This window comes from Pseudorasbora parva, chromosome 4 (assembly GCF_024679245.1).
Source record: "Pseudorasbora parva isolate DD20220531a chromosome 4, ASM2467924v1, whole genome shotgun sequence".
Lineage (NCBI taxonomy): Eukaryota > Metazoa > Chordata > Actinopteri > Cypriniformes > Gobionidae > Pseudorasbora > Pseudorasbora parva.
Window position 1 is genome coordinate 33158173 of NC_090175.1, and position 12116 is coordinate 33170288.

At 52.3% G+C, this 12116-nt stretch overlaps 1 protein-coding gene across 1 annotated transcript; it reads left to right on the forward strand.

The window, feature by feature from the left end:
- The first annotated feature begins 1777 nt into the window (after positions 1–1777).
- LOC137073793 (proline-rich protein 36-like) lies at positions 1778–8784 on the forward strand. The gene is made up of 4 exons (XM_067442498.1): positions 1778–2305; positions 3225–3929; positions 5918–6047; positions 8753–8784. The coding sequence occupies exons 1-4, from the start codon at positions 1778–1780 to the stop codon at positions 8782–8784; spliced, it is 1395 nt and encodes a 464-aa protein (XP_067298599.1).
- The last annotated feature ends 3332 nt before the right edge of the window (positions 8785–12116 follow it).

Genomic DNA, 12116 nt, shown 5'->3' on the forward strand with positions numbered 1-12116 from the left:
GGTGTTACAGCGCTTCTCAGCGAGAGACCGACCAGTTGCAATTGTTTGCATTCATTTAAAAGAGCTTCCATTGTTGGTTCGCTGGGCGTTTTTCCCTGTTTTGAGTGTCACACGCAGGCTTGCATTCGGACTGCATGCTGACCGCGGTCATCTCCCTGAGTGCTTCAGCACAACTAAAAGAGCAGTTTTCCATCCTAAAAGAGCAACACGGTTTGACCCTGCGTCTTTTTCAAGATGTCATTCAAACCGTGTGTTTCTGGGTGCGGTCGCTTTCTGTCCCCGCTTGACGGTCATGTTCGTTGTCTCTCGTGTCTGGGCACTCAGCACGCAGAGGCTGCGTTCGTGAATGACTCATGTTCCCATTGCGGGAACATGACCATCGCAGTGTTACGGTCCAGACTCCAATACCTCAAGGCAGGTGGAGCACCCTCGCGCATCCCCCGGTCTAGCGGTCCTTCTGCGCCTAAGCAGAGGGCTGCTACTCTGGCTGATGACTTGGGTGGGGACCTGAGGGTGACGGTCAGGGCAAACCCGCCGGGTCATATGGCTCCTCGGGCCCCTCCCCCCTCCGCTGCGCCGGTGGAGTTTCCGGAGGAGCGTGCTGACCTCTCACGTGGAGTGCCAGCCGTTTCCTTTGGGGCTCCGGCGGAAGACAGGATGTCGGTCGCTGCATCGGGGGACGAGCTAATGGGCTCTGAGGATGAGGATTCGGCTGCGCTGCCCCCTTCGGGTGTGACAGCGTTGCCCGAGTCTGACCCAGAGCTTACGGCTATGCTTTCCCGGGCCGCCGCAAGCGTAGGGCTCGAGTGGAACCCTCCACCGTGTCCCGAACCTTCGCGGCTGGACGATTGGTTTCTCGGGACGGCCCGTGCTGGTTCTCAGCGCCCCGCCCCGGTGCCTTTCTTCCCGGAAGTGCATCAGGAGATCTCGAAGTCGTGGGCAGCGCCGTATAGCGCTCGCTCGCGATCGACGGACTCCTCCGTCCTCACCTCCCTCGATGGCGGTGCGGTGAAGGGTTACGTGGGAATCCCCCCGGTCGAGCGGTCAGTGGCGATGCACCTGTGTCCCAAGACCGCTGCGGACTGGCGTGGTGCCCCGCGTCTCCCCTCCCAGGCGTGTAAGTTCTCGTCCGGGCTGACCGGCAAGGCTTACACAGCCTGTGGAGAAGCCGCATCGGCTTTGCATGCCATGGCGCTCCTGCAGGTCTACCAGGCCAAAGCGCTCATGGAACTGCACGAGGGAAGTTCCGACCAGGGCGTTATGCAGGAACTGCGTGCGGCGACGGACCTCGCTCTACGAGCGACGAAAGTCACTGCACGCTCCCTGGGTCGGGCGATGTCCACTCTGGTGGTCCAGGAACGCCACCTGTGGCTGAACCTGGCAGATATGCGTGAAGCGGACAAGGTCCGCTTCCTGAACGCCCCTATCTGTCAGGCCGGCCTCTTCGGCGACGCCATCGAGGACTTTGCCCAGCAGTTCTCGGTGGCCCAGAAGCAGACGGAGGCTATCAGGAACATCCTGCCCCGGCGACCTGCTGCTGCCTCCACCCAGTCGCCGGCCGCAGCTCCCCCGCCTGCTCGTCGCCGAGGGCGTCCCCCAGCGTCCGCCTCCGCCTCCGCTCCTGCCAAGCCAAAGCAGCAGCCTCCACAGGCCAAGCAGGGTGCCGGGCGCAAGGGTGGCGCCCAACCTGTCCAGACCGCTAAGCCTGCCGGCAAGCGCAAGGGGAAGCGGCCCTGAGACAGGCAGCCCAGGGAGGACAGGAGCTGCTCTTCGGGAGATGATGTCCGCATCCCTCCCACACCCCCCGGAGGAGGACCGGGGGGTCCCGACTGGTCCGAAACATCTGCCGCCAGCTCTCCGGAGCTCGGCGGTACCCACATACTCACAAAAAGAGCAGTTTCCTATCCCCCTGGGCCCCAAGAGGGTCAGGGTGGCAGTTCACGACGCCTCCGGGCTTTGTCTCTCCCTCCCTCCCCTCCCCTCGCCAGGGGGCAGCAGAGTGGGCTCCGAGGACGCCTCCGGGCCTTCTCACCCACTCTCTGCCTCTCCCGGGAAAGCTCAGACAACACTCCGGGCCGCCCACTGGCCTCCCGAGTCGGGTCTGAGCATCCCACCTCTCTGCCTCCGGGCAGCGAGCAGTCGAGCGGGCTCCGAGGACGCCTCCGGGCCTTCTCACCCGCTCCCTGCCCGCACCAGGAGAGCTCGCGCGACACTCCGGGCCGCCTCCGGGCCTCCCGAGTCGAGCCAGAGCTCTCCGATGCGCTGCCCCACCCCGGGCATGTCTGTGGTGCCGTTGGTCCCGCTGGTACGGTCCCTGGGAGCGTGGCTACAGCTCCCTCGACCGTCCCGTTGGCTCATCCGTACCATCAGACTCGGCTACGCGATTCAGTTCGCGCGCCGGCCACCCAAGTACAAGGGCATCCTCTTCACCTCAGTGCGAAGCAGCGATGCTCAATTCTTGCGGTCAGAGATCGAGGTCCTACTGGCGAAGGACGCGATCGAGCCGGTTCCTCCAGCCGAGATGAAGACAGGGTTCTACAGCCCTTACTTCATCGTGCCCAAGAAAGGGGGTGGGCTCCGGCCAATCCTGGACCTGCGCGTCCTGAATCGGGCCCTGCACAAGCTCCCGTTCCGGATGTTAACGCAGAAACGCATTTTTCAATGCATCCGTCCCCAGGATTGGTTTGCAGCGATCGACCTGAAGGACGCGTACTTTCATGTCTCTATACTCCCCCGACACAGACCGTTCCTACGCTTTGCGTTCGAGGGGAAGGCATACCAGTACAAAGTCCTGCCCTTCGGGCTGTCCCTGTCGCCTCGCGTCTTTACGAAGGTCGCGGAGGCAGCCATTGTTCCACTCCGAGAACGCGGCGTTCGCATCCTCAACTATCTCGACGACTGGCTCATTCTCGCCCAGTCTCGGGAGCAGTTGTGCGAACACAGGGACATGGTGCTCAGTCACCTCAGCCAGTTGGGCCTTCGGGTCAACCGAGAGAAGAGCAAGCTCTGTCCTACGCAGAGAATCTCTTACCTCGGTATGGAGCTGGATTCGGTCAGCCAGACTGCGCGCCTCACGGAGGAGCGAGTCAGGTCGGTGTTGAACTGCTTGAATATGTTCAAGGGCAGAACAGCGGTCCCACTGAAACTTTTTCAGAGGCTCCTGGGGCATATGGCATCCGTAGCCGCGGTCACGCCGCTCGGATTACGCCGAGGGCGTCCCCCAGCGTCCGCCTCCGCCTCCGCCCCTGCCAAGCCAAAGCAGCAGCCTCCACAGGCCAAGCAGGGTGCCGGGCGCAAGGGTGGCGCCCAACCTGTCCAGACCGCTAAGCCTGCCGGCAAGCGCAAGGGGAAGCGGCCCTGAGACAGGCAGCCCAGGGAGGACAGGAGCTGCTCTTCGGGAGATGATGTCCGCATCCCTCCCACACCCCCCGGAGGAGGACCGGGGGGTCCCGACTGGTCCGAAACATCTGCCGCCAGCTCTCCGGAGCTCGGCGGTACCCACATACTCACAAAAAGAGCAGTTTCCTATCCCCCTGGGCCCCAAGAGGGTCAGGGTGGCAGTTCACGACGCCTCCGGGCTTTGTCTCTCCCTCCCTCCCCTCCCCTCGCCAGGGGGCAGCAGAGTGGGCTCCGAGGACGCCTCCGGGCCTTCTCACCCACTCTCTGCCTCTCCCGGGAAAGCTCAGACAACACTCCGGGCCGCCCACTGGCCTCCCGAGTCGGGTCTGAGCATCCCACCTCTCTGCCTCCGGGCAGCGAGCAGTCGAGCGGGCTCCGAGGACGCCTCCGGGCCTTCTCACCCGCTCCCTGCCCGCACCAGGAGAGCTCGCGCGACACTCCGGGCCGCCTCCGGGCCTCCCGAGTCGAGCCAGAGCTCTCCGATGCGCTGCCCCACCCCGGGCATGTCTGTGGTGCCGTTGGTCCCGCTGGTACGGTCCCTGGGAGCGTGGCTACAGCTCCCTCGACCGTCCCGTTGGCTTATCCGTACCATCAGACTCGGCTACGCGATTCAGTTCGTGCGCCGGCCACCCAAGTACAAGGGCATCCTCTTCACCTCAGTGCGAAGCAGCGATGCTCAATTCTTGCGGTCAGAGATCGAGGTCCTACTGGCGAAGGACGCGATCGAGCCGGTTCCTCCAGCCGAGATGAAGACAGGGTTCTACAGCCCTTACTTCATCGTGCCCAAGAAAGGGGGTGGGCTCCGGCCAATCCTGGACCTGCGCGTCCTGAATCGGGCCCTGCACAAGCTCCCGTTCCGGATGTTAACGCAGAAACGCATTTTTCAATGCATCCGTCCCCAGGATTGGTTTGCAGCGATCGACCTGAAGGACGCGTACTTTCATGTCTCTATACTCCCCCGACACAGACCGTTCCTACGCTTTGCGTTCGAGGGGAAGGCATACCAGTACAAAGTCCTGCCCTTCGGGCTGTCCCTGTCGCCTCGCGTCTTTACGAAGGTCGCGGAGGCAGCCATTGTTCCACTCCGAGAACGCGGCGTTCGCATCCTCAACTATCTCGACGACTGGCTCATTCTCGCCCAGTCTCGGGAGCAGTTGTGCGAACACAGGGACATGGTGCTCAGTCACCTCAGCCAGTTGGGCCTTCGGGTCAACCGAGAGAAGAGCAAGCTCTGTCCTACGCAGAGAATCTCTTACCTCGGTATGGAGCTGGATTCGGTCAGCCAGACTGCGCGCCTCACGGAGGAGCGAGTCAGGTCGGTGTTGAACTGCTTGAATATGTTCAAGGGCAGAACAGCGGTCCCACTGAAACTTTTTCAGAGGCTCCTGGGGCATATGGCATCCGTAGCCGCGGTCACGCCGCCCGGATTACTTCATATGAGACCGCTCCAACACTGGCTTCATGGCCGAGTCCCGAGGTGGGCGTGGCAGAGCGGCCAGTACCGGGTCCCAGTGACTCCTTACTGCCGCCAAACCTTCAGTCCGTGGTCCAACGCTTCGTTTCTCCGGGCCGGGGTGCCCCTAGAACAAGTGTGCAGGCATGCTGTGCTATTCACGGATGCCTCATCCACGGGTTGGGGGGCCACGTACAACGGGCATGCAGTTGCGGGTCTGTGGACGGAACCGCAAGTGCATTGGCATATCAATTGCCTCGAGTTGCTAGCAGTACACTTGGCACTGCGCCGCCTCAAGGGGCCGCTACGTGGCAAGCATGTACTGGTCCGTACGGACAGCATGGCGGCCGTTGCGTACATCAACCGTCAGGGTGGTCTACGCTCCCGTCGCATGTTCCAACTCGCCCGCCACCTGCTCCTGTGGAGTCAGAAGCATCTGAGGTCACTTCGGGCCATGCATGTCCCTGGTGCGCTGAACCAGACAGCCGACGAGCTCTCTCGGCAGCCAGCACCTCCGGGAGAATGGCGACTCCACCCCCAGGCGGTCCAGCTGATATGGGACCAGTTCGGAGCCGCACAGGTAGACCTGTTTGCCTCTCCGGACTCGACCCATTGCCAGTGGTACTATTCCCTGACCGGGGGTACCCTCGGCACAGATGCACTGGCGCACAGCTGGCCCCGGGACCTACGCAAGTATGCGTTTCCCCCAGTGAGCCTTCTTGCACAGACCCTGTGCAAAGTCAGGGAGGACGAGGAGCAGGTCTTGTTAGTTGCGCCGTATTGGCCCAACCGGACCTGGTTTCCAGAACTAACTCTCCTCGCGACAGCCCCTCCTTGGCCCATTCCCCTGAGGAAGGACCTTCTTTCTCAGGGACGGGGCACTCTATGGCACCCGCGTCCAGACCTCTGGAATCTTCATGTCTGGTCCCTGGACGGGACGCGGAGGTTCTAGATGGACTACCACAAGCAGTCGTAGATACCATCTCTTCAGCTAGAGCCCCCTCTACGAGGCGCCTCTATGTACTGAAGTGGAACCTGTTCGTTGAGTGGTGTTCTTCCCGCCAGGAAGACCCCCGAAGGTGTTCGATTGGTGTTGTGCTTTCCTTCCTGCAAGACGGGTTGGAGCGAAGGCTGTCTCCCTCCACCCTCAAAGTGTACGTCGCCGCAATAGCGGCGTATCACGACGCAGTCGAAGGTAAGTCCGTCGGAAGGCACGACCTAATCGTCAGGTTCCTCAGAGGGGCGAGGAGACTAAATCCTCCTCGTCCATCCTCGATACCCTCTTGGGACTTGGCTCTAGTGCTCAGAGCACTTCAGAGCCCTCCCTTCGAGCCGTTGGAGTCCATTTAGATTAAAATCCTGTCAATGAAGACAGTGCTCTTGACTGCTTTGGCCTCGATCAAGAGGGTAGGGGACCTGCACGCACTTTCGGTCAGCGAATCGTGCCTAGAGTTCGGGCCTGGTAACTCTCACGTTGTCCTGAGACCCAGGCCCGGATACGTGCCCAAGGTTCCTACCACTCCCTTCCGGGACCAGGTGGTGAACCTGCAAGCGCTGCCTTCGGAGGAGGCAGACCCAGCCCTGGCTTTGTTGTTTCCGGTCTGCGCTCTTCGCGCTTACATTGACCGGACCCAAAGCTTTCGGACCTCAGAGCAACTCTTCGTCTGTTACGGAGGCCAGCAGAAGGGAAAGGCTGTCTCCAAGCAGAGGTTAGCCCACTGGATAGTGGATGCTATAGTCTTGGCTTACCAGTCCCAAGACGTGCCTTGCCCGTTCGGTGTAAGAGCACACTCCACTCGGAGTGTTGCTTCTTCCTGGGCGCTGGCTCAAGGCGCCTCGCTGACAGACATTTGTAGAGCTGCGGGCTGGGCGACACCTAACACGTTTGCTAGGTTTTATAGCTTACGTGTAGAGCCGGTATCTTCCCGCATCCTCGCCCCTGGTGGCCAGGAGCGCTAAGTGCCCGTTCTAAGTGTCGGCTTGCAACGCCACTCCCGCCCTCTGGGCCGGATACATGCGTTTATTTGTCTCCAGTTGTGTTCCCTGGGAAACCGGCTAACCCTGTCGAGCTCCTCCGTCACCCCATGCGGTGTCAGATGTTGCGGACCGTCTGACGCTAGGCCTGCACCCGTATGCTTGTGGAACATGGTTGTAGGCTGGGTTCCATATGTAGCGGTTCCCTCACGGCAACCCCATATGTGTATTCATCCACGGTATCGGCTACCCTTCGGGCTAGCTCCGTGTCTTTCCCTCGACAGAGCCCGCTCTGTCGTCTCTGGGCGTGTTCTTTCCCCCCTTCAATTAGGTTGGAACCACCCCAGAGACTGCCATATGTTGCACTACCCTGCCAGGTTAGTCCTTATGTGTATTCCGCCACCACTCCTTCCCTGAAGGACGTGGCCCCGCAGCGTACCTCTTCCGAGAGGGCACGCTTCCCAGCGGTCTATGGTCACTCTAAGTGGGTCTTGCAGAAACAGCAGTGACTGACCTCCCTGCTTGGAGCCCTGACTTCCGTACCATACTAGACGGTCCAGTGCGCTCAAGCAGGACGCTGGAAGGGCCAGCATCCTGGCGTTTTCCAAAGGGATCCCAATTCGTCGGTTCAGTTCTGACGTACGTCGAACGTGACCGACTGAAAGGGAACGTCTCGGTTACGTATGTAACCCTCGTTCCCTGAAGGAGGGAACGGAGACGTACGTCCCGTCGCCAGGAGCTGTGCTTCAGCTAGGAGCCCAGTCACGTATTCGGCTCCTCAGTTGAAAAAAGCATTTGATCTACCATTCCACTTCCTATTTATACCCGCGCTGCGGGGCGGAGCGTGGAATGTGTGGATCACATGCCAATCACCGATTGGCTCGTTTTTTACACTCGAAGTGGATAGGTCTCTGAGGGCAGATCCCAATTCGTCGGTTCAGTTCTGACGTACGTCTCCGTTCCCTCCTTCAGGGAACGAGGGTTACATACGTAACCGAGACGATTTCCCCCTAGACATCTGTCGAACAGCCAAGTCTAGTTCCTCAATTCTTAGCTCATCTTCCATTAGTTGTTAAAAGTTATCATCTAGTGTCTTTTTAAACCCCTGAATCTTATTTAAGAAGAAATTGCAATCTTTTTTAGAAAAAAGTGATTTATACAAATTACAGTAGAAATCTTTGATTTTTTCGTTTACCACTTCTTGATTTTCAACAATAATATGATTGGTTTTTAACTTTCAAATTTTTTTCTTCGTTTGTCTTTGTTTTTCCAGACTAAAAAAATAGGAAGATTTTTTTTCCCCTTCTTCAATCTAGCGAGCCCTTGAACGGATAAATGCACCCTTGGCCTTTTCCAGATATTATCAAGATGGGACTGTAGATTTTTTAATTCAGTCTGCTCTTCCACTGTCAAATCATCTTTACAGCATAGCATATTAATGTGACTAATAATGTCCCTTTGTCTTATCATTTTAAGTGTTAATGCTTGTTTACTTGTATTAATAGCTATCTGTCTAACTTTGAATTTGAACCATTCCCATTTACTCAGAGAACACATTTCCAATTAGTTTACTTCTCTAATCAGTTGTTTAACTGTTTTACAAAATTCAGTATCTTCCAAGAGAGTATTGTTAAATTTCCATATAGAGTTTATTTTGTTCTCTCTACCTGGCGAAAGAGTCAAAAATATTACACAATGATCAGTAAGGGGTGATGCTGAGATTTCACATTTATTGACCTCATTAACTAGATTAACGGATATTAGCCAATAATCCAACCTTGAGCACTGGCCATTATTAGATGAGTTAAACCAGGTAAATTGTTTTCTGGTCTGGTTTTTCATTCTCCAGTAATCTATTAGATTGGCCTTTGTGATCATTTCAACTATTGTTTCATCAAACGTGTGGCAGTGTCTCTTTGTTGGTAGGCGGTCTAGCCAAAGATCAGGGGCCAGGTTAAAATCTCCTCCAATTATTACTCTAAATACGCCACTGAAGGTCTCCTGAGCGCTTAGGTAAAGGACTTTTATAAAACAACCGCCAAGAAGGTGACTGTTCTTGGGATACAGATAAGAAACTTCTCCATTTTGTATCTTTCTTCTCTATTAATTGTTTAGAAAATGTAATTTTAACACATACAATAAATAATTGTCTTTTATTTATTTCTAATAATGATTTGTGTTCTAGCTCTCGAAATGAAAGGAGTGGTCTTCTTGATAACTACTTCTTGATAACTATCTTGATAACTATGTGGAGTAATAAACATCTCAGGAAAGAGGCATTGCTTTAACCCAGTAGACAGAAACCTCTCAATAAACTGTCTCAGTAACACTGGAAAGGATTCTTTCAGCTTGTTTAACATATTTCCAACAATTCTCCCATATATCCCCCAACTTGTCTACAAATTTCTTGTACTGAATTCCATTTTCTTTCCTCTAAATCAATTAAATCTTCTACTTTTGAAATACCTGCTGAAACAAAATGCTTAATTTCGGTATCTGATATAACTTTTTGGTGAAACCATGAATTATAAAAAAGTGGTTTGTCAAGGACAAAATGCTCTTCTCTGTCAGTTTTAAATTGATTCCAGACACTTAAGATATTCTTATAGAAACTAGTAAAAGAGCCATTTTTAAACATTTCATTTGACATCAGAAATAATTGTCTGTCAAGTCCTCTTCCACCAGAGTTCCGTAAAATGGCTAAACTGAACATTATCCATGGCTGAGGGTTTCGATCATAGAGCAGTCTTTGAACTGTCTGTAATCTCATTGCCTTCACTTTTGAGACTAGATGAATAAGGCTCCCTAGATGAATCTCATTGCCTTCACTTTTGAGACTAGATGAATAAGGCTCCCTCAAATACTGGCAAAATGAATAAACCTCCCTCAAATACTGGCAAACACAAGATTCCTAAATTCAGCCAGTGATATCCTCCCCAGAAGAAATCCACAAAGTGTTTCTGGAGTAGTTGTAAAAGGTCTGTTGGAGGGTCTTAAACGGACAGATGATGCCACAACATCGAAGCAGCCAAATTATTAATAACTAATACCCTTCCTCTATAGGACAGCTGAGGTTGAATCCACTTCCATTTCTGAAGTTTCCCCAACACTTTTTCTGCTATTCCATCCCAGTTCTTTTTCATGTATTGATCAGTACCAAAGAAGACTCCAAGTATTTTAAACCCATCTGTTTTCCGCTGGCACATTTGAGGAAGATGAGGTGGACTTTCTTCTTGCCAATGGCCCAGAAGTAGTGCATTGGTTTTATTCCAGTTCACCTGTGCTGAAGATGCTTTCTGATACAGGTCAAGACTCATTTTCAAGTGTTCAATATTGTCTTCAGATCGTATTATCACGGTGATGTCATCCGCGTAAGCTGTAAGGCTTACGTTAGTTACTTCTGAGATATCGGGATTAAGAACTGAAATTCCATGTAGATTTTTCCTCAAAAGTCTCAGCAAGGGCTCTATGGACAAGGTGTATAAAAGTCCAGAAAGGCTGCAGCCTTGTCGAACACCTCTGCACACTGGAAAAGTTCTTGTTAAAACTCCATTAATCTTCAACATACTGTATACATCAGTGTATAGTAGCTGGATTTGTAAAATAAATTTCTCTCCAAACCCAAAGGCAGTCAGAGTTTTAAAGAGGTAGTGATGGTCGACTCTGTCAAAAGCCTTCTCCTGGTCAAGTGACAGAAGTCCAACATCAAGCTTGTATATGTCAGTTAACTGTAGTAGATCACGCACCAGAGACAAGTTTTCAACGATGGAGCGTTTTGGAACACAGTATGATTGATCTTCATGGACTATGGAAGCCAAGCATTCTTTCATCTGATTCGTTTAATTCTTTTGAAAGTATCTTGTAGTCTGTGTTTAAAATTGAGATGGGGCGCCAGTTTTTTAAGGACCTTAAGTCACCTTTTTTAGGTAATAGAGTTATTACGGCTCTTCTGCAACTCAGAGGTAAAACTTTCAGTTTTTCACTTTCAGTAAAAACAGAATGTAAACCAGGTCCAATAAGTGACCAAAAAACTCTGTAAAATTCAGATGTCAGACCGTCCAACCCTGGGGATCGTCCAGAAGACTGTTGTTCCCAAGCTGTACTTAGTTCTTCAAATGACAGTGAATGTTCCAGTTCTTTCTTGTTGTCGTCATTTAATTTAGGGACATCATTAAGAATATGTACGTCTCTCTCCCATCGGGTAGTTTAAGATGATCGATTGCTTTTATCTCTCGAACTTTCTTTTCCGAGGTAAAAAATAATTTTGAGGAAGTGTCCATGTTGTGAAGTTGAGCGATTCTTGCTCGAACTATTGCTCCTTGGTCTCTTTCTTCATACAGATTTTTTAAAATAAATTTTAAAATAGATCTTCACTTTGCCCATCTTCTTCACTTATGGAGCTACTTAACTTTAAAATGTCTTCTTCCAAAAGTTTTATCTTCTTTTTAGTTTCATTCGTATTTTTTTGTGTATACTGTTGGCAGAAAGACTTCATCTGGATTTTTCCAATGTTCCACCATTGGTTTAAGGATTTAAACTGTGAGCTTCTCTCTCTCAAAGCTCTCTAGAAAAGAGTAAAAGAGTGCATGAGTGATCTTTTAACAGTCTATTATTGAATAATAGACTGGCATTTTGAATAAACTGTCAAATACTGGCAAAATGAATAAACCTCCCTCAAATACTGGCAAACACAAGATTCCTAAATTCAGCCAGTGATATCCTCCCCAGAAGAAATCCACAAAGTGTTTCTGGAGTAGTTGTAAAAGGTCTGTTGGAGGGTCTAAAACGGACAGACGATGCCACAACATCGAAGCAGCCAAATTATTAATAACTAATACCCTTGTAAAGTTTTTTGTAGAATGACAAGGCTTGTGTAACACGGTGTCCACTGAAGAGGCGAGGTTTAGAACAGAAGTGCAGTTTAATTAACAAAAATCCAAACATAAACAAAAGACTTGGCAAAACAAAATAAAACTTTATTAGACTTGACTTAGACTTTACAAAACACTCACCAACAGTGGGTTACAACATCATCAATAACTGACCAAGACTATGTCAAACATGAGGGCTTAAATACACAAGGGCAAGTGACAAAACGAGGGGCACCTGTGAACAATGATTAACCAATGAAAACAAGACACAGGAACACGAGGCAGGAACACATGAGGGCATGGAATCACATGACAAAAGATCACATGACAAGACCAGGAAGTGCATGACAAAACATGACAGTGAACATGAAACATGAACCTACACCCAAACACCTTGTGACAGATCCCCCCCTCTATGG